Genomic DNA, 21,260 nt, shown 5'->3' with positions numbered 1-21,260 from the left:
TGACCATGAAAAGATTATTTTATTCCATGAAAATATTCTCAACAGAGAACACTATCTTTAACAAAGCATTTACATTAAGAAATCAACATGTGCACAAAAAGAGTAAAAATTACTGAAAAGTTAAAGACTTCTTTTGGACAATTCACATGTTCAAATTTAAGAATGATTTAAACTGTGCAAGTACAAATGTCTCTCCTATTGTAATAACCCATACACAGGTTGCACTATTCCACGTGAGGGAACTTGCCTCCTACGGAAGCAAATCCTGCTTTAAGAAAAACAAACAGTAGCTTGAAAAGAACAGTTAGTCCTCACAAGAAAGCCTTAAACTTTGCCCTCTATGGCTGTTGCCAAAAAGCACAAGCACCTCAGGCTTTGTACAGAAGACAAACACAGCCAGCTCACGTTTCCTCTTCATTGCTAACCTTTGAAATAAAAATAGCACTGGATCTGAAAACTACTTTATGTAGTCTTTCAGTACTGAATAATGTCACATTATATAAATAACCCTGTAATGAGATTTAAAATCTAAAACTTCATAGTTTACTAGCCTTAAAGGTAATACACTATCATGTCAGCTGTGTAACGGGCGTACTTGATCTTACGAAGGCATCGACTTTCACACAATTGTCATTCAGCTTTAGTATAACTGGTAGTACGATTCAAATAACACTGGGAAAAATTATTAAAGCAGTCACACAGTTTCTAAAATATTGCTTGAAATCCAACAATACACAGACCATTTCACGTTCTTTCTTCCTTCAAAACAGTAAAGAACCAAATTAATGAAGCTTCCATGTTACAAATATCCCCCCACCCCCACCCACCTCCCTATTAAATGCCACTAAGAAATTAGTTAAGATACAAGTCATTAACAGAATCACAAATGCGAGGGAGGACAGCATGAGCAACATGAGCATAGGGGCACTGATGACAACTATATTTACAAGTATAAGCATACAGAAACTCCCATTTTACAAGGAAAAGTGCACATAGATCATTACAAAGTTTCACTAAATTGTATGTGGTTCAAATAAAATCATCACTTGGAAACAGACTATCATTGTAATAATTAAATGAGAAAACAGTAACTCCAAATTAAAAGACAATGGGAGGGAGGTCCATAAAACCTCTCATAAAAACACTAAGTAAAATGGACTCGGACATGTCTTTAGTTTGATGCGTAAATTTGAAGATGCACCAACAAACATGGTAGAGCTCTAAAAGCCACCTACCGAGGTTGTATCGGCAGCTATAGCAGCATTGCCGAGTTAATGGAGGTCGCACTGAGCTGACACATAAAGCCCTTTGTGGGATACTGTAGTGGTAGTGTTGGCAATCAGCAGATTTAGGCACTCTAGTTTAAGGCAGCGTTTGAATGGAAGCAGCTGACTTCTGACAACAGTCCTTTGTCTTGAGGTGGTGAGTATCTTCTGTGTTTATTATGCCAGGATTTCAGTGCTGACTATAGATTCTTCCCAGACTGAGGTGCTGAAGATGTATCATGTTTCAAAGAGTTCTTTCAACTGGGCTGTAGGCTAGAGCAGAGATGTTTTTTCTTCTGATCATAAATACTTCAGGTTCACAAACTGCTTCTTCATAATGCCAAAACTGGAATGTTTTGCAGTGGGGAAGTTATAGCAGCATACACAAATACTAGGATGGAAACATTAGTGCTGGAGATGTTTGACAAAGTGATTTGCACTACAAATGTAAAACAAAACAAAGGCTTTGACAAGAACAAGGGATTATAAAGACATGCCTGAAAAATCTAAACCTGATCACTCTAGACATGCAACAGGATGTTAAGCAAGCACAGAGGTGACGCAGGCAGACACTGACAAATGGCAAGGATTCTAACAGACAATGGGTCTAAAAGCCAATTAAAACAGAGCTGCGATGGACAGTCCTGTTGGGACAGTCAAATATGACAAACTTAAGGACAACTCTGCATTCTTTCTGATTTGGATATCAGTAAAATAAATGGAAAAAAAGGTTAGCCATTGTTGGCTTTTTTTTCCTTTATGTGAATAACTGTAATTGACAAGTTTAAGGGTTGGTATTACAATGATTTTTTAAAACAATGTACGGAAATGCTAATGAAGTTAGTAAAAAATAATCATGTCTGCATGCACTCATGCAACTTGCTTCTCTCACTCTCTCTGAGCCTGACAACTCTAATACCCTCCCCCAAAAAGCAGCTGCATGTAACCTCCTTCAACATCTTGCCCATTTCCTCAGAAACCCTCTTCAGGAACCTGCAGTCCAGGAGGAAAAAGAAAAGAACAATTACTGAAGACCTTTGGTAAGACCAAAAGGAATGTTCAGTTTAAAGTGTCCATCCCAAATGTCTCTAAAATCATTTTATAGTCAGCTATTAAAAACACCAAAACATGTTGGAACATGAGCAAAATTAAGGACCAGTCTCTTAATTGCTTCCTCACTTTACTCCCCTACACAACTAGCACTGCACATGTCTTGATTATACAGTGTTTCCAACATATGCTTATTAAAATTAATTGGAAAAAAAACTCCTAATAATTGACGATTCAGCTAAAATGAGGAAATGCCCTCAGTGATGGTAGAGATATAGTCCTCCAACCCAATTAGTGAAAAAAGTCGTTTTTCTTTCAAGCAAAATTTGCCAGTACTTCTCTTCCATGCAAGATTTCCTCTATCTTAGTTTATTTAGAATCCACTTTTCTATGTATAATTGCTAAATGCTAGTATCACTAAAGTGGTATTTCTCAAAAGACATTTAAAGATGAAAAGTACAAGCATTAATTTAGAAGAAAGTTTGTACATTACTGAAAATTACTAGAAAACCTGAAAATATCCTTGGGTCTCAAAAGAAAGCCATTTTATTCACTTAAAGAGCAAGACCAGGCCCGTTTATTTTCCACGTCTCTTGATTAGCCTACTACTAAAACAGATTATGTGTTAGGTGCCTGTTTTCTTCCTTTAGGAAACCGAAGTTGAGAATAAGGACAAAAAAGAAAATGATTACATTCGTATTTTATCCAATTAGCCAACTATTATTACATTTTTCCTAGAAACTGTAGCTACAATTTCAAACTCCTAGACCAAACCACTCTTTTGGGCATCAGCTTTTTATAGCAAGCATTTCAGAGCAGTTTTACTTGAGTTCACTACAGTCACCGTGTTTCCTGAAGCAAAGTGTAGAGGGGTAGGGAGCTTTCTATCCCTACCCCTCTATAGGATGGATTCCTGCCCAGTAGATTAAATTCTATGATTTATAAGGCAGAAAAACACAAATCCTTCACACAGACTTAAGCAGGACATAAAGCAAAAGCCATCGATTAAGCTTCACACCAACATCACTCAAATGGTAAAGCGTCACGAGAACAGTTTCTTGTAATAGTCACATCTCTGAGATCGAGCCTACACTCAGCTCACACAGTGAACAATAAATCTTGGATGCCCTTTCAGCTTTCTTATGTTTTCCCACCCACTGACTGTGTTTTCATCTTGTTATCGTTCCTATGTCATACATGTTACAAAGCTGCCGGGTTAGTTTAGATGTAAGTTACTGCACCTTTACTGTTTTTCTCTAGAGTTACATCTATGTATGATGTGGGAACGTAGCCTTCTTCACCATTCTGTCTCCGAGCTCTTGTCCATCCATCACCCTTGTCCTCCTCAATAATGTATAGAACTTCACCTTCTTTCATTGCCAGAGTACCTTCATTATGTCCTAAATGAGAGTTTTCACAGCACAAGCATAATTTAAGTATAGCAATAATTTTGAATAAAAGTTACAAATACAACAAAAAACAACATGGAACGCTACTAGATTTCAATGTAATAGAACTATGAGCCCACTGACTCTCATTACCAACACCTCTATGATGCTTTGTAGTTTACCCAACAGTTTCATTTACTTACCTCATGTGAACTGCACAATAACCCATGAGGCTGGCATTAACAGCAGCACCATGTAACAGATGAAGTATCTGAGCTACAACAACACTGTATGATTTGACAGGGTATGCTAACTCCTATTTCACTACTCCAACTCCTTCCCCAAATTTGAGTGGCACTGCTATCTAGAAAATTCATGAAGTTCAAAATAGTAACAAGACAGTGAGAGGGTTGGAAGAAAGAAGGAAAGAATATAATTTGAGGAGAGAGCAGAGAAAAATACAGGTCCAACTCTGGTGATGGTAGAAGCAGAATGATCATAGCCACAAAGCACAAACTTCCTTCAAAACTTCATCAGCCTCAGGCCTCTCTTTCTTCCCAATCCCTCAACCATTCCCAACCTGCTTAGCAGTAACAGTTTTCACAAATGAATATTTACTTAACATACGCTAAATCCTTCCCTTACTCTCTGTAGTAAATTATAGCAAGATCTTATTTAATACTATTTTCTCAGAATGAGCAGCAACTAAAAACTACTCAATTTAAAAACCAAAACAATGGATGGGTAGGGAAGGGCCTTAAATTCATATACCATTTTATAACAACTTCTTTGTAAGGGTGTTACTCTGCTCCTCTGTGAAATGAAGAAAATGATTTTTCAAAGTCCAAGAGAGGGAAGGGTAACTAAAAACCTGTAAGAGAGGGCCACAGTGTCTTCCTCCCCTCACAGAGTCTCTTCTCCAACTATCACAGGGGGAAGGATGGCATAGTCAGAAGCTACCACGTTTCCTCCTTCCCTCACCTGAAAATATGGCCTACAGGGTCAGCATATGGTGGTGGCACTCAGCTATGCCATTTGCCTAGTACCTGCCGCTCAGTGTTAGCAAGTTACAAGGAAGAGCCTGAAGTGATATCTACCAGCCTTCCACTTTCTGGGTTCATGAGCTACATGCTCAAGCGGCTTCAACTTTGATGAGTACATCAAAGTTGGGAAATTCTGTATCAACCAAAGTTGATAATTAAATAATAATCTTTATTAGCATGCTGATAACATAGGTAATTTTCTTTCAATGTCATGTACGGAAGAAAAATCTCTATACTTGCAATGTAGTTAAAACAAAAATATTCACACTAATGAACTGGGATTATAATTTTCTGGCACTTTTAGTTTTCTTATTTAGCTATAAGGACACTACAGTGCATGACTCTGTATGTAGACTTTAAGGAACCAATTTTATCAATTACAGTGTATTAAGAAAATCATACCATCGAAAGGGTAGATAGCTTTGCAGTGTCCAATAGCAGGCAAGGGATCGTCATCTTCAAACTCATCATCAAACTCACTGTGGTGACCATGCTGTTGGGGTGGCCCACGGACTTCTTGGTTTGCATCATCAGTATAGCTTCCCTCAGGGCTATGAAACAAAATTATCTCTGATCAAGTACATGGGAACTTTTTATATTACCTACAAGTTGATCTCCTCAGGATCAATTCAGAGAATCAAATAACCATGACACAGTTCCAAATTAAGTCTTCATTTTCTTAAATGTTGAAATGTGTGTGTGTGTGTGTGTGTGTGTGTGTGTGTGTGTGTATGGCTTCTAATTCAAAATGCTTTTGTTGAATTTCCTGAAATTAAAAAATTAAAAGATTACAATGTTCTAGGCACATAACATGTATTCAGTAAGTATGTCTCATTATCACTGGGTCCAGAGATAAAATGGAAAAATGTCATGGACATTTGGTTTTTATCATCCTGGATTCATCACCCCCTCTTTTTTCAAGAAAACCCTAAAATTTCTTAGGGGACCCACCCAGACCCATGTTCAGTTCACAGGCTTCAGGTAGAGTTGCTCTGTCCTGGTTCCAGAGGGTCCATCTTAGCACAGAACTTGTATGACCAGAGTTAATAGTTCACTAGTAGGCATGTAACCCAGTAAGATATGAGAGATAAACACAAAGACTTTTGCTTGGGACTGTTCAGAGAAGCTCCCTTCCTTTTCCACTGGACGTGAACCTGGAGAAATATGAGCTTAAGAGCTTTGGAAGATCACCATATAGAGCCTTTAAATGAAGCCAACACAGTGTAAGGCAAAACTGGAAGGTGGAGAGAAACGGAGTACTGAAGATATCATCTGAGTTCCTAGATCAAGCTCTCCCTGAAGTCAGCCAATAAAATCCCTTTTCAGTTTAAGCCAGTATGGATAGAGTATTCATCCTGTCACTGAAAACCAAAAGACTCCTAGTAAAATTAATTTCCAATTAATCATGTTAAGAGGAAAGTTAGTAACTAAGAAAATCCCAGAAAACAGGTAATCCAAAGGCATTTTTTCTGTAAATTTTTACTTCAAAAAGAGAAAAAATGTTGATTTTGCTAAAGAATCAAATGACTGAATAAGATTTTAATAATTTGCATGATGAGATTTAGCAGTACTTTCAGTATGCCTGGAAGCCACAAATGAAGACTTAATTTGGAATCCAATAACACAAACCAGAGGGACTAGATTATTTTAATCTAGGTTTTACCTAATAACAAAAACCAGTGTATTTGTGACTATCTCTTGATATATTAAGGATATATACTCTTTCAAAAAGTGATAATGGAGAGGAAGAGAAGGAGAAATTAACAATTGTCAAGCACATACTAGCACAGGTATTTTACTAGTAGGTGCTTTATGCACGTTATTTCAGCGGTCGCCAACCTTTTTGGCACCAGGGACCGGTTTCGTGGAAGACAATTTATCCAGGGACCAGGGCGGGGGTGGGGGAACGGGATGGTTCAGGCAGTAATGAGAGTGATGGGAAGCGGCAGATGAAGCATCACTCACCCGCCCACCCGCCGCTCACCTCCTGCTGTGCGCCACCCCTGCAGTTGGGGACCCCTACATTATTTCATTCATTACTAATAACCCTGTATGACAGGTATTTTAATCTTTATTTTATATTTTAGGAAACTGAGACTCAGGGAGCATTAAAAATGAACTGCTAAATGTGGAGGGGAGGGATAAATCAGGATCTTGGGATTAACACACACACACTACTATATATAAGACAGATAACCAACAAAGACCCACTATGTAGCACAGGAGACTCTACTCAATATTCTGTGATAACCTATATGAGAAAAGAATCTGAGAAAGAATGAATATATGAATATGTATAACTGAATCACTTTGCTGTACACCTGAAACACACTGTAAATCAACTATAATCCAATAAAATTTTTTTAAAAATGAATTTGCTCAAATTACAATGTAATTAGGTAGTAAACCAATATTTGATACTAGATCTCTCAAATTCTTCTCTAAGGTGAATCCAAATTTGTTGGATTTTATTATGAGGGGGGGGAAAAAAACATTACCCAAAGGGAGAAAATGTCACAAATGGTATGAAAACATGGAAATTTAGCAAAATGCCTTTTGGAAGCTCTGATCCAATTTAACAATATGAATTTTTTTCCTTCACAAAACTTTGTGTAATTTGACAGTTAAATTTTTCTTTGGCATAAGCTACCCAACTCCATCTAAACCTAAAGGCAATCTTCCCAGGCCTGGGGAGCCTATGCCTCTAGACTACAGCTCCCAGAATTTTCCAAGTTCCTACCTCTCTGTTTGTAGATGCATTACAAACTAGAACTGAGCAGCAATATGAAATTTCATACTTCACCTGTAGCTATTATAAAGAAACAGAAAATTATTTAGGTTCAAAGATTGAGTTATTAAAAGCCAAACTTGTTAAATTAGGAAAAAAGAGAATTGTATGAAGTTTAGGACAAAACAGTGAGAAAAGTTTGGGGGAAAAGGAGGAAATACAAATAAAATGCAAAAAGTAACCTTTCTCGTCCCTGTGTTACAAGGTGATTTATGTCACTGCTATGTCTTCTGTCTCCTCTTCCACCTGTTTTGCCTTCAACTTCAGACAGCCAAGCCTTAGGGAAAAAACAAAACTGAGCTCAATAAATATATATATATATATTTTTTAAATTTATTTACTTTTTGTTTCATTTTCTATTTTTGGCTGTGCTGGGTCTTCGTTGCTGCGCGTGGGCTTTCTCTAGTTGCAGCGAGTGGGGGCTACTCTTCGTTGCAGTGTGCGGGCTTCTCATTGCGGTGGCTTCTCTTGTTGCGGAGCACAGGCTCTAGGCGCGTGGGCTTCAGTACTTGTGGCACATGGGCTTAGCTGCTCTGAGGCATGTGGGATCTTCCCGGACCAGGGCTCGAACCTGTGTCCCCCGCATCGGCAGACGGATTCTTAACCACTGCGCCACCAAGGAAGCCCAATGTATATATTTTAAAGCTCATAAAATATTCTACATTTAAAATGTGCTTTGGGTCTTTGTAATTATGTAATTCTTAGATAAGGGAAACCTTTATTTCGTCAATGATCAACTTGATAGCTGACTAAAAAAATAGTACGTTTAGTTTTACATGAAGTTTTAAATAAGGAAAAAAACTTCAACGAAGGATTAATTCTAAAGATTATGATACCTGAACTTCCCTGGTGGCGCAGTGGTTAAGAAGCTGCCTACCAATGCAGGGAAACAGGTTCGATCCCTGGTCCAGGAAGAGCCCACATGCCGCAGAGCAACTAAGCCCGTGCACCACAACTACTGAGCCTGCGCTCTAGAGCCCATGAGCCACAACTATTGAGCCTGCGCGCCACAACTGCTGAAGGCCATGTGCCCTAGAACCTGCACGTCGCAACTACCGAGCCAACGGGCTGCAACTACTGAGCCCGCATGCTGCAACTACTAAAGTCTGCGCCTCCAGCCTGTGCTCGGCAAAAAGAGAAGCCAACACAATAAGAAGCCCGCGCACGGCAACAAAGAGTAGCCCCCACGCACCGCAACTAGAGAAAGCCCTCCCGCAGCAATGAAGACCCAACTCAGCCAAAAGAAAAAGAAACAGAAAAAAAAAAAGAAAGATTATGATACCTTACTTTTAGATTATGGTACCTTACTTTTAGATCATAATGACACCTTACTTTTAGATCATAAACCCTAAAATATTTGAAGATAATTCTAGCAAAATCCAATCTATCATAATGAAGTTTATAAAAATGAACTTATCTTAGACAACTGCTAAATAACAAATCTACCTCATTCTTGTGGATTTCCATTCGCAGGCGGTCAATGTTATTCATGGTCTCTGCTAATTTAGGCTGCAAACTCCCTGGGTCCCCCATTTGTGGATTTTTCTCATATACATCTTTCATTTTGTTGAGTGCTTCTCTGAAAATGAGCAGGAAGACATAAAATTAAACATTTACTTCACATGTTCCCAGATAAAAGAGTTTCATTTGATTCTGGGGACTCACGTGCAGCCTAATCTTAAAAGTCATATCTCTTTAACTTTAATCAAACATTACCTGATTAAAGATAATCTGCACGAAGCTGATCATGTACATAGTTAGAAATTTATGGAGGCAGTCTTTTAAAACATTTAGAATTAAAAAAAAATGATTTCATTTCTCATTTCTTGCTTCCTAAATGAGATTGTATATATTTAATCAAGGACTGAAAGAATATTCCTCAATATTGTTAAAATCATCATGTCCCAAATCAAACTCATCATATTCTCATCCAGACACATTATTCCACCAGTGTTCCTTATCTTAGTTCACAGCATCATCATCCTCCCACTCATCTATACCATCTTTAACTTGCCCCTCTCCCTCTAAATTCAAGTCATTCATCCTCTTCACTTCTCTAATCACATCACTATAGATTATGCCTCAATTAGCTCTCCTTGGCTCTAACATCTGACATTACTAACACTCCTTAATACTCTTTTTTTTTCTTGATTTCCTGGCAGTTACATTTTCTTTTCCCTTCCCTTCACCTCTGTCTCATTATTTCCCTCACTGGTTCCTTCTCTTCTGTTTATCCTTTAAATGTGTTACATAAAATGACAGAGGTTTCTTCTCATCTCATCCTACAGTTCTCCTTTTTAAGGGTGATCTCTTAATGCTTTGTTTTTTCCAGTTTTATTGAGACAAAATTGACTATTTTAATATCACCTATCTTCAGATCATTCTCAAATATGAATCTCTTCAATCACTCATGTCAGAGTTTAAGCTCCAATTTTATCTTCAGTGTAATAGCAGATAGTAAGTTACCAATCCACTGTAATAACCCTTTATTCATCATATATAAATCTCTATATTCATTAAAACAAAATTGAACTAAAAGAAACTTTTTATAAAATTGAAAAAAAATTAAAGCTACGAATGAATCTGAAGCTGTAAGTAATCAAACACTGTTTTCCAACATTCTTGCTGCAAACAAAATAATTATAGCCTCAGATTTCTATTGAGCTCAATTTATATACTAAAGCAAAATAAAAATTTATCAAAATATAAGAGGTAGTTAGTGTTGGTGAAACTACCCTTGATAATCATCAAACTATTTTGAAAATTTATGGAAGGCATAAATATATACTATTAGCATCCAATAAGTAATCTGCAACCTAAGAAACTCTCTAACATTTCATTTTAAAAATATGACAGAGCACAATTTTCCAAAGTTTAGGACTGTATTTTTCCCTCAAAAGATATTTCAATTAGGATGTATAATTTTTAAGCCTTTTATACATCACATTTAAACATATAATTCAAAGTAGACTCTGAAAGGAATAATGATGGCAGACAGAACTTAATGGGAAAATACTTTTGGTCTGATTCTTTTTGAAGTTCTCTGTTAAGTTCATCGATGCGCTGCTGTAGTTTCTTACGTCTCTGTTCTGGTGGCAGATGACTGAAATCTTCTAGTGCTGGGCCCTGAAAAGAGAATCTAAATCATTATAAAAGATATTTTCATGAAATTTTATTTCTAAAATATACTCACTATAAAGTAAGAATATATATCAATTTTAAGTTTAATTTCAAATTAGCCCCGAACACCTCCTTTTAAGAAAAAGAAATCTACATAGATATGTATGTGTATGTTAATTAAAACAACCATATTGAAGAAAGAGCTCAGATGCCAGTCACTTTTAAAAAAATCATGAAATAGAATAGGTAAAAATATCAGCAGATACAGATAATTGGTAATTACCAGTATAACATTATATTCAGGTCTCGGCAGAGTTAAAATAAATACAGATGAACCTTCTTACAGCAACAACAACGAAATGGAACACGTAACATTTCTCACCTATACAAAGTATTTTTTATATAACATACTGCACCACGTTCCCAAATCAAATCTATTGCCGTGATACTCGGGATATTACAAATGTTCAGATTGAAAATATGAAAATTTTATATAACTGAGTTAAACAACTTACCTCATAAAGGCAATATAACTAATGAAAAATATTTTAATATTACACAGTCTTTGAATGATTATATTTTTTAAACCATTCATTAGAACCGAAACATACTTGATCATTAAAAAATAAAAAGTAGAACTATCCACCAAGTGAAATGTAAGTAGAAATTACATTCCAATAAGGAATTTATTTTCAATTATCCTTTGTACAACCAAATAGCATACCTTAGTTGTTCTTGAAATAAAGATATAATCCAAAGAAAGATAAAATCCTTATTTAGGAAGGATGCTTAATGTCTGAAAATTTTTTAATGTTTTGATATTCAAGAAACTATATCATTTAAGAAACAGTTCTAGTATTTAGATGCAACTTCTGATTCAAATGATGTCCTTCTCCTCTTAAATGTTAATCATGTCATTGTTACCGCAGTTATCTTATTAGAGATTATACAACCAGACCAATGTTAGCAACTATTGATCCCATTTAACATGAGCCCATATTTATGTAAGATTTTACATACTCAAAAATTGTTGACAACTATTATTCTTCATTTTTCTCTTTAAAATGGGGATTTTAAGAATATGCAATTCAATTTTTTAAGTGTTGCTGAAGTGAGCTCCCACAACAAATGCATCCTTGCTCCTTGAACCACTGACTCCTATAACACATCTAAATAGCTTTATTTCACCATCTATAAGAGTGCTTCCCTTGCTTTTAAAAAAGATAAAACTCACTTTTCAGATAAGCCATGATCAAATGTAACATTTAATTCATAAGAAAATTTTTTGCAAATGGCCTGAACATTATGGACATTCAACAAGCCTGTTTAAAAAAAAAAAAAGGAGGACATCTTTTCTAAGTGGCTTTTGTTTTTTAATCTACCAGTCACCAGAAATAAAAATCTGTCAATCACCCAAATCTGACCTAAAAAAACAAATGGCAAAATTTCCTACAAGGTGCCTTTAAAATTTAGTGGTCAATTATCAATGTAAGTTGTCAGATTTAATCTAATTTGGGGTACAGGTATATAATAGTTTGAAAACTATTATATTGTGCCGAAAGTAAAACTTTCTAATTTATATTTTTAAATTTAATGAAATGAATAAACACATTTCAATATTGTTTTTTTGATAGTATTGTAATAAACTCACAGTTACCTACAAGTAAATCCTCCAGATTTCCACTTATCCTTAATCGAACTTGTTCTCAAATTTATTAACAGCAGATAGCTAGGCACTTGCATTTTTAATATCCCATTTTGACATTATAACATATTCCTTTATAGAATATGAGAACTAAACTCACTCTATTTCCTATGGCTGAAAAGAAGACTCTGAGACATTTAAAAACCTCTTCTACTACATGGGAATTCATAAAAGGCCAAACTGCAATAGTCTGAAAAAGACTCATTTGTTTTCCAAAAAATGAGAAACTACATAAGCACCCAATAATTTTTACATTAGGTCTTCACAATGCAGTTCCATTAATTTGTTTAAAACATATGTATAAAGGAACATCACACACATGCGCAAGCACACATGTGCACACACACACGATATTTAAGTTATTTGTGCTTTTATTCCCATTCATTAGTAGACAAGAAGAAAGCACTGACTCTCTAATGAAACTAGCAAGAAATCTTTCTTTCTTGCATTTTGGAAAATCTAATGATTCTTGTGATAAACTACAAAACAAAGTTATATGATCTTTTTAAAGAGTGTTAAGAAAAATCATTTTTGTTTAACTTTTCTTTTGTAAAAACATAAACTTTTGTTTTACCATGTAGCTTTTAAAATGATGTTTAACTATAATTTCATTCTCTGTAACATGACAAAGACTCCACCCAATAACATTTAAGAACTTAATGAGTTACAGTTAACCACATTATTATTAAATTTTATGACATCAGAGGTACTGGCATGTGTTGGACTATGGATTAAATTATAAAAAGAAAAGACATACAAGGTAACACGTGGGGATGTACGTTACCACTTTGTTTTGAATTAAACAAAACAATGTTTTGTGATTATTTAATGTTGGCACAGTATATAGATCAGCACATAAGGCTTACCATCTTCACCGACCACTGAATAGTTCAATGGAAAACAGAAAGAAATGGTATATTATTCACATGAAACCATAATACAGAAGATGCAATAACTTATACTTGTTTTTACAATATTAAAATAAATCATGTACACTTCACAATCCAAACAATTATGCCAGAAAAACAATTTTAACCACACTTTTGGGAAAGTAAATTACTTGCAAAAAAATATATACACTGATGATAATGGGCAGATATTTTCCAAGTGCAACTGAAACTCAAAAGTAAATAGTAATCATTCTATCAGTAAACATGTATTTTCTTCTTTAAAAAACAATTTTTACATAAGTGGATTTCACTTACATAGCTCTTCACTCTCAAAATACTAATATTTGAAAAGGTGAATATAAAAGATTTAATATTAGCCATTTTAAAGAAATATTATATGTCGTATTAAAGAATGGAATACTTTTCCCAATGCATTAAACAAAACACCATTATCTGAATTATTATACTTCAAAATACTGTTTTGAATTTAAATATACCATGGGTCAGTAAGGGTAACATTTCCACTTTAGTTTTAAGGTGCTATTTTTAATGTACGGACACATTAAAAAACACACTACTATCAAAATAATAATGAGTCACCCAGATTCAAGTTTCCCATACATATTTGCTAATGGACACAAACATATGGGTTGAATTTTGCTTTGAAGATATAGCTTCCATTTTTCAGTTTTCATTCTGAAATCCATGTGCTCGAAAAGCAACACTAAAAATACATAACTTCAATTTTTAGAAAACTGGTTAAAATTTATTCTTTCTGAAAATGTGAAATGACATAGCACAGAGTCCTCTCATATTGTGAATATATATATGCGTATTTATATATCACCCACGTTCTATGAGTTACCAGGATTCTGCAACTGGCACTGCATTTGTCTGCCATCCACACTAAACACACGTGTATACATGCACATGCGTGCGCACAAACACACTCACACACACATTGTGACCCATAATACTCAGTAGAGCTTTGCAAAGTTCATCTTCATATCCATTTCATTTGTTTAGCAGCCTCTAAAATTTTTACTTGTCCCTATTTTCTAAGTCATGATGTTTTAGAGAATATGGAGGATGTCAGGTAGAATTTCACATAAAAAATATAGATTTTAACAAATAGCTGACAAAAATATCTACCCTTTATCTCTGATGAACTGGCCATATATATTAATGGTTACGATGATAAGAAAAGATGACATACGCTATCCATTATCTTTCCAAATTAAGCTTAACATTCTTTAGACTGTCAGTAGTTTCAGGGGACAAAAACCACAACTTATTTTGCTATGACAAAATTCCTGGTAAGAAGATTGGAAGGTTTAAATTTTAAAAGATATTTATGGTCTTCTATACATATTATTAAAACAAAATCATATAGATGATAAGAAACAAAATAGGTAAAGCATCTGAATTTATCTTTTATGATAATCTCCACCAGCTAAATTTCTAAGTGATACAAATTATTTTTTCAGTTTCTGTATTAATAGTTTTAGAGAAAACAATAATATAATTATAACTGAAATATCAAATGCTTCAGTTTTTAGCTAACCTAGTTTTACTATCAATTAGAAAATAAATTCACAGTTCATTAACCTTAGATTTGGGGATATTAAAAACTCAAGTTCTTTGTAAAATATTAGAAATAAATTTTGTCTTTTTTTTAAGCAATTCACGTTCAATAGAGAAATACTATATTCTCATATGCAATTTTCATATCCCTATAACTAGAAAATTTCACATACCCACTATATCTTAATAAATACATAAGGGACCTAAAAAGGAAATCAGTCAGGCAATTCAAATTATTATGTGTATTTAATTTAAAGATAGGAAAATCCTGAGAACTGTATTCTGGATAAATAAAAGCTTACAAAAATGACTCTAGAAGTCTATAAGATCATGAATAATTTAAACAGAAAACATGGACTTGATACTGCTAGATAAATATACTTCTAAAAAAAAAAAAGAAGTACCCAGTAAGCTCCAATGAAGTAGTTATAGAGTAAAAATTATTCATTTTTTTATTAAGTAGTTAAGTTTGGGTGTGCACCATATATCTATTTAAGGTTAGATCTTGATGTCACAGAAGGAAATTATAAACCCTCGTCCCTCAGAGAAAGTCTACCAGTACCACCATCAAATTCAAAAACACTGGTCCAATATAACATTTCTCGTATCCTTAAAGATACTGCAAACTATATACAACAGGTTTTCTTAAGAATGAAAGAAAAAGAAATTATAAAGTTTTAGAAAAGACAAAAGCAGGTACTTAGGAAAAATGATGTAACAAATATAACTCAAAACAAGAGTTTCTGCTTTGAATGGTACAACTCATCAGCTTTACGAAACCTTAAGACTTTTTAAGTTTAATGGACTTACATGGAAATCCATGTAAAAACACATAAACTGGCTTCTTAAAGCTTTTCTTCTTTTTCTATATTGAGAAAATTCTTAAGTGGAAGAAAACATAATTTTGAAATAGTATCTAGTAAACTACCAAATACCAATCAAATAGAAAGAAACTTCTCAATGCCAAGGTAATAAACTTTACTTCCTGCTCTATTCTCCAATCTCTAGTTGGTTTGTCTGTCATATTTTCCATCGTGCATACTGCTTTTTTCTTTGGCATGATAACTAATAATAAAAGTGGGACCATTTTGGCCTTCTGGAACTAGCCCCCCCACCACCCCCGCCAAATGTACTAATATTTTAAATTAAAGCAATATGTGGAAATACGATAAATAATGACCCCGCAGATACTTTTAAGTTCTACGGTTATATAATTCTACCTATAGATTTATTCAATAACAATGAAGATGGCACATATTTAAGCTTCTCTCTCCAGGGCTCACAGTTCTAACTGCCTAAACTTTTTTCAAAGAATTGTATTTACTTCATATCCCTATGACTATACTGTGTAGGGTACTGTAACTGGGCCTGGTAGACTCGATATGTAGGACACATACGTGATTACAAAAATATGGCTACTAGAAATTACTATTTGTAATTTCTCATGATTTATGCAAAAGCATAATATTTAATGAAGTCTAAGTCATCAAAGAGAAGAAAGATGGGAATTAATTCTACTCTCATAGTTCAGGCAATAGAAATCCCAAGTATGATTTCTTAAAGTCTTTTAAACAAGTGATAAGAGCTTTGAAAAGTGATAACAGGCACCTATGGTGCTTGTAGGTATAATACAGACTCATTCACAGGGACTTTTCAAAATGTCATGAAATTAACCTATAATATCATTCACATACAGAATTAGGAAACGTAGACACAAAGAAGTTCATGTCATTATAGGAAAAAAGGAAGTCCCCAAAAGAACATAATACACTAGGATATTTCTGTTGCATTACTGATACCAATTGTTTGTCATACTGTTTCAATGGAAATGTAAATAATAATGTAATCTTGCCCTAAATTAACATATCTTGTCCACATGTGGCCAGAAGAGAAACCCAACTAAAGCAACTTGAAGATAGGGCTACAAACAGTGAGAAACACACAGGCTAGACAGAGAAGGAAAAAGAAGAAAGAAATGAAAGGGAGAGAAGGAACAAAGGGCGAGAGGAAGGGAGGAGAAGCAGGAAAAGGGAAGGAAGAGAGAGGGATTGCAAGGAAGAGTGAGTCCAAGAGTGAGTGTATTGCTGTTAATGATTAGAGTTCTTATGACACTAATAGACTCTGAGTTCTCATCGGTGGGTTATCACACCTATGTTTTTTATATGTCCAAACAAATGCTCATACAAATCTCATAAATGTATCTAAATTATGAGCTATGAATATTACAAACACGGCCTTAAAATCAGATCATAAAAGAAATTAGCCTAACATAATGAAGTAATGCTAATTTATCAGTAGTGTAACAGTTGTTGCTAAGAAACAGTTTAATATTTGCTTTTTACTATTCTAAAACTTTTCATTTGCAGAGTATCTTTAGTTTTAAGTAAATGCCAAAGGCTAGCCTATTGAAAAAGAAAAGGAAATATTTGGTAAAAAATACTTCCTGCAACAATTACTCAATACAAATTCCATATAACCATTATTCAATAATATCTAGTATTTTTATAGGCTTTACAACTTACAAAGTATTTTCTAATATATTATCTTAATTGATCTACAATCTTGATATTTAACATGCCTATCTTTGATTTTTTATTTAACTATTGGAGATTGTGTTTTATGCTTCTGAAAGTAGGGCAATTAAAATTAAAATAGAACTTGATTCTTTTGGCCAACAAAATAATACTTTATAAATTCGCAGAGGTCATCATTAGTGACAAATTATTACATGAGTAACTCCAGTGACAAATTACTGAAAGTCTTAAAAATGTAAATACATTACAAGACAATGGCGGACATATGACTTCACATAAACAACAACAACAAAAAAAATAGCTAATATGATTGTACCCAGCACCCTCTTTATAATACCATTCTTTTATGGGTGAGCATTTCAAATGTTATAAAGAGGAGTTGTTTTTAACTTGAGGGCAGCTATACTTAATTCTGTCATGTTTTAAACTACATATATATAGGAGAGAGCCTTATAATGAGGGTGGAGAGTATTAAAAGCCACACTACACACACAATAGGCCATCATGCATTTTAACCCATTATTAAACTTACCCCTCTTTTGAGACTTCTGAAAGAAGGAATTCTGGGCTTCCCTGTTTTTATTTCATTCATACAATAATGCACGGGCTCAATGGAGAATGTGAGAAACTGGGACCCATTAGGAGTACTGGATGTGAATAAACTAGTAGGGGTTAAGGGTGGGGACTGTGGCTAATATGGAAATAAAGAAAGGAATCAATAAGCCAAATGTGCATAGCTTTTTTTCCTAAATGAAAATTCTATTTTTGGCAACATACTTTTTACAAAATATATCTCAAATAAAGTTTTCTATAAAAATATTATAAGAAAGTTAACATAGCTTTGCCAAAACTGTCATTTTAAAAAGTCAAATTTACTTTTAAAAATGTACCACTTCATCACTTTTTTACAAGCTGAGAGACTGAAAATATAGAGTATACAAATTATAAGGTTAGAGAGAGCAATATGACCTAGACAAAAAAATTCTCTTCTGATTTCTAGAATATTAGCACCACCTAGTTAGTTATACTTAACCTATAATACTTGTCAGAGATAAAGGCAGCAGCTACAGTTAAAGTTATCTAAATAGTCAATGTCTATTAAAATAAAATATTAAAATTGTAACTGATTATCATAAATAGGCAAAATAATTTCATTACATTGTGGCTTTCCTCTCAAAACTGTTTCTATTTCATCCCTGTTGCACCTCTTTTTTAAAAAAAATTTCAGTATTCCTTGTTTTTCTAAGCTCTCCTAGCTACTCTTATCTGACTTTAAAAAAAGTCTCACCTCTCAACTTCTCAATGGGACAACATTATGAAAAGCATGAATAAAGCTTGAGTTAATTATAATTGTGCTTTTAAAGATATTTACAGGTATATTATAATGAGTTAAATTTTATCTACATTCCTATGTCAAGATCAGAAAAATGAATTAAAATAATCATGTATACTTTAATAAATACAGAACATCAGATTAAAAGTACATATCTATTCTCCTACTGATTATGACACTTTATAGTCATTAAATTGATAAGAAGATTAAGCACGCATCTATTCCATTTGCTCACCTGCTGAGCTAAATTTATCTATCTAAAATAAACAGCACATCAAAAGATGGGTTTCAACAGGAGGTTAAGAGAGATTCTCTTAGTAAACTAGAGATTTTTTTAAACTTCAAATAACACACGCATTGAGCCCTTCCCATTAAATATTCACGCGGATGATAAAAATAACCTTATTAGTATGATCTATAAAACCTAATCTGACATTTTATTATTGCTGTGGTCAATCGTTCATTCCAACTGAGAACTGCAATTTTTGTGATCTTAGAGTCAGATCATAATGATTCTGAAAAAATTTGAACTGAAACTACATACAAATGAAATTTCAAAAGCATATAATTTAAGGGATGTTAACAAATTATTTAATATTTTTACTCATTTTTATATGGCAGTCAAATGCTAAATCCAGAAATAATTTTTACTATTAAGGTACAAAATTCTATGTTTCTACTAAGTGAAAAGTTAATTGAATCATTCAAATCAAAATATTTATTCTCTATTAATAGTAAACCATTAACCATTCAATACCTACATCATTTTAAATGACAAACTAAAACAAAATTATTAGCATAGAGGAATTTTATGACTTTTACCTTTGGCTTCTTTCCAAAGAGCCACAACTTGCCCTTGGCCTTTCCTACTGTGGTTTTGGCATCCACCTTCCCACTTTCCTGTTTGGATGCACTGATAGTCCCATCAGAAATGGTTCTATAAATATGCTGACTGTAATCTTCAAATGGAAAGTCTCCTGGAGGTTCAAATCCGGACTTAAAGGAGTCTACTACCATCTGAGAGTCCTATACACAAGAAACATGTTTTTTTTAAACCATTTCATTTGCTTATGATACCATATTAGCTTTCAAAAACCTTAATCTGTGTTAGAAAACAACAAATAAAAATTTAAAGAAATAATTCTACAATACTTATTAAAGGTTTAAAGTGAATAATTTCTTCCTGTGAATATGTAATAAACCATAAATATTTTAATTCCTATAGAAAAATAATTTACAAACAAATTACTACTTTATTAATTTGTAATATTCATGGATGTTTATTAATTTGTAATATTCATGGATGTTTTCACTCCATGGTTATTCTCAAGTAGAAATTCTAAGTTTTAAAGGAAAAGGGTTTTCTGTTTTACAGGATGTCTCCAAAGAAGGTGACCTATGGAACAGAGGAAAGGGCATCTAATTGTAAAAGAGGGTAAGAGACAAGTAGAAAGGCTTTCATTCACGCAACAGGGGAAAGGATAAATAAAATATATTAAAGACATACGAGGGAATGTTAACAGAGCAATGAAAAAAGATCTCACAAACAATACTGAGTGCAAAAAGTAACTCTGAAATAAAGTTTAGCACCATTTACCCAAAACTTTAAAACTCACGTAAGTATTATATATTGATTTTGGACATACATACCTCTATCCGAATGTTCTACTGACACCTTAAACTCATTATTTGCAAACAGAATACTTTATCTCTACAAACTCCTCCCCGACCCCTACCCTAACCACCTCTCCTCTTTTATTCCCTATTTCTGTTGGTAGTACATTTTGCCTACCATTTAGTCAAAAGTCATCCTTAGGTCATACCTTACTTTTTTTCTGTCACTAATGCCACCCCCACCAATCATCTGCTAAAGGGTAAGAAGAGGGAGAGAGGAGGAGGACCTAACTATAATTTGTAACCTTGGATGCAGCTATACCAAAATATAAATGTATGTTTGAATTCCCAAAGAACCCCAAAATCTTCTTTCCTTTTTTAAATTTAAGTCAGAATTCTGTTACAAGAAAGACCTTCACTCATATAAAACCAATTTGCCGTGAAGACTAAAATACGTAGTACATATTTGGCACTCCCCAAACACTGGTTCTCTTCTCTTCCTTTTCCCTCATATCCTCTTTTTCTGTTAACCTTAGCTTCTCAGTCACTAAATCAACATTTACTGAAAAATGACCAGGTACAAGACCTTTTCTAGACCTTAATCAAGATATAATGTGATTAGATTTATTTCTTCAAGAGGAGCAGGGCTTCTTGAAGGCAGTACCTTCTACTCATAATGCCCTCCTTCTTTTCTCATGAGCCATCATTCCATACACTACTCAGGCTTCAAAATGCAGCTCAAGTGCCAACTCCTATGGTTACAAGCAACTCTTACAACTCTAGATCTGACCATTTCCTTCTTTAAACTTTCACTAGACTAACAGTATCATACAGTTTGTAACATACAGTTCATAGGTTAGTTATACTCTTGGAGTAGAACTGAAAAATTAGTGGGGAAAGGAAAGAGAAGCATTAGAACTCTTTCCTTTTAAACAATTAGAATTTT

General features: G+C 33.9%; 1 protein-coding gene across 3 annotated transcripts in view; it reads right to left on the bottom strand.

Annotated features, from left to right (window-relative positions):
* FNBP1L (formin binding protein 1 like) overlaps window positions 1–21,260 on the bottom strand; it is a 120,724-nt gene continuing 99,464 nt past the window's right edge. The window contains exons 9-16 of one of the 3 annotated variants that reach the window (XM_059926519.1): window positions 19,523–19,726; window positions 17,900–18,058; window positions 13,226–13,240; window positions 10,551–10,660; window positions 8,981–9,113; window positions 7,717–7,811; window positions 5,149–5,297; window positions 1–3,715 (exon numbers count right to left, since the gene is read on the bottom strand). In XM_059926519.1, the coding sequence (XP_059782502.1) occupies window positions 3,537–3,715; window positions 5,149–5,297; window positions 7,717–7,811; window positions 8,981–9,113; window positions 10,551–10,660; window positions 13,226–13,240; window positions 17,900–18,058; window positions 19,523–19,726 (1,044 nt within the window). In that variant the 3' untranslated portion in view covers window positions 1–3,536. The remainder of the gene's footprint in view (window positions 3,716–5,148; window positions 5,298–7,716; window positions 7,812–8,980; window positions 9,114–10,550; window positions 10,661–13,225; window positions 13,241–17,899; window positions 18,059–19,522; window positions 19,727–21,260) is intronic. The other 2 variants (XM_059926514.1, XM_059926509.1) reach the window with 2 other exon arrangements.

The sequence above is a fragment of the Balaenoptera ricei genome, chromosome 1 (genome assembly GCF_028023285.1).
Source record: "Balaenoptera ricei isolate mBalRic1 chromosome 1, mBalRic1.hap2, whole genome shotgun sequence".
Taxonomy (NCBI): domain Eukaryota; kingdom Metazoa; phylum Chordata; class Mammalia; order Artiodactyla; family Balaenopteridae; genus Balaenoptera; species Balaenoptera ricei.
The sequence above is the reverse complement of the archived record's forward strand: the minus strand, read 5'-3'. Positions and strand labels throughout refer to the sequence as shown.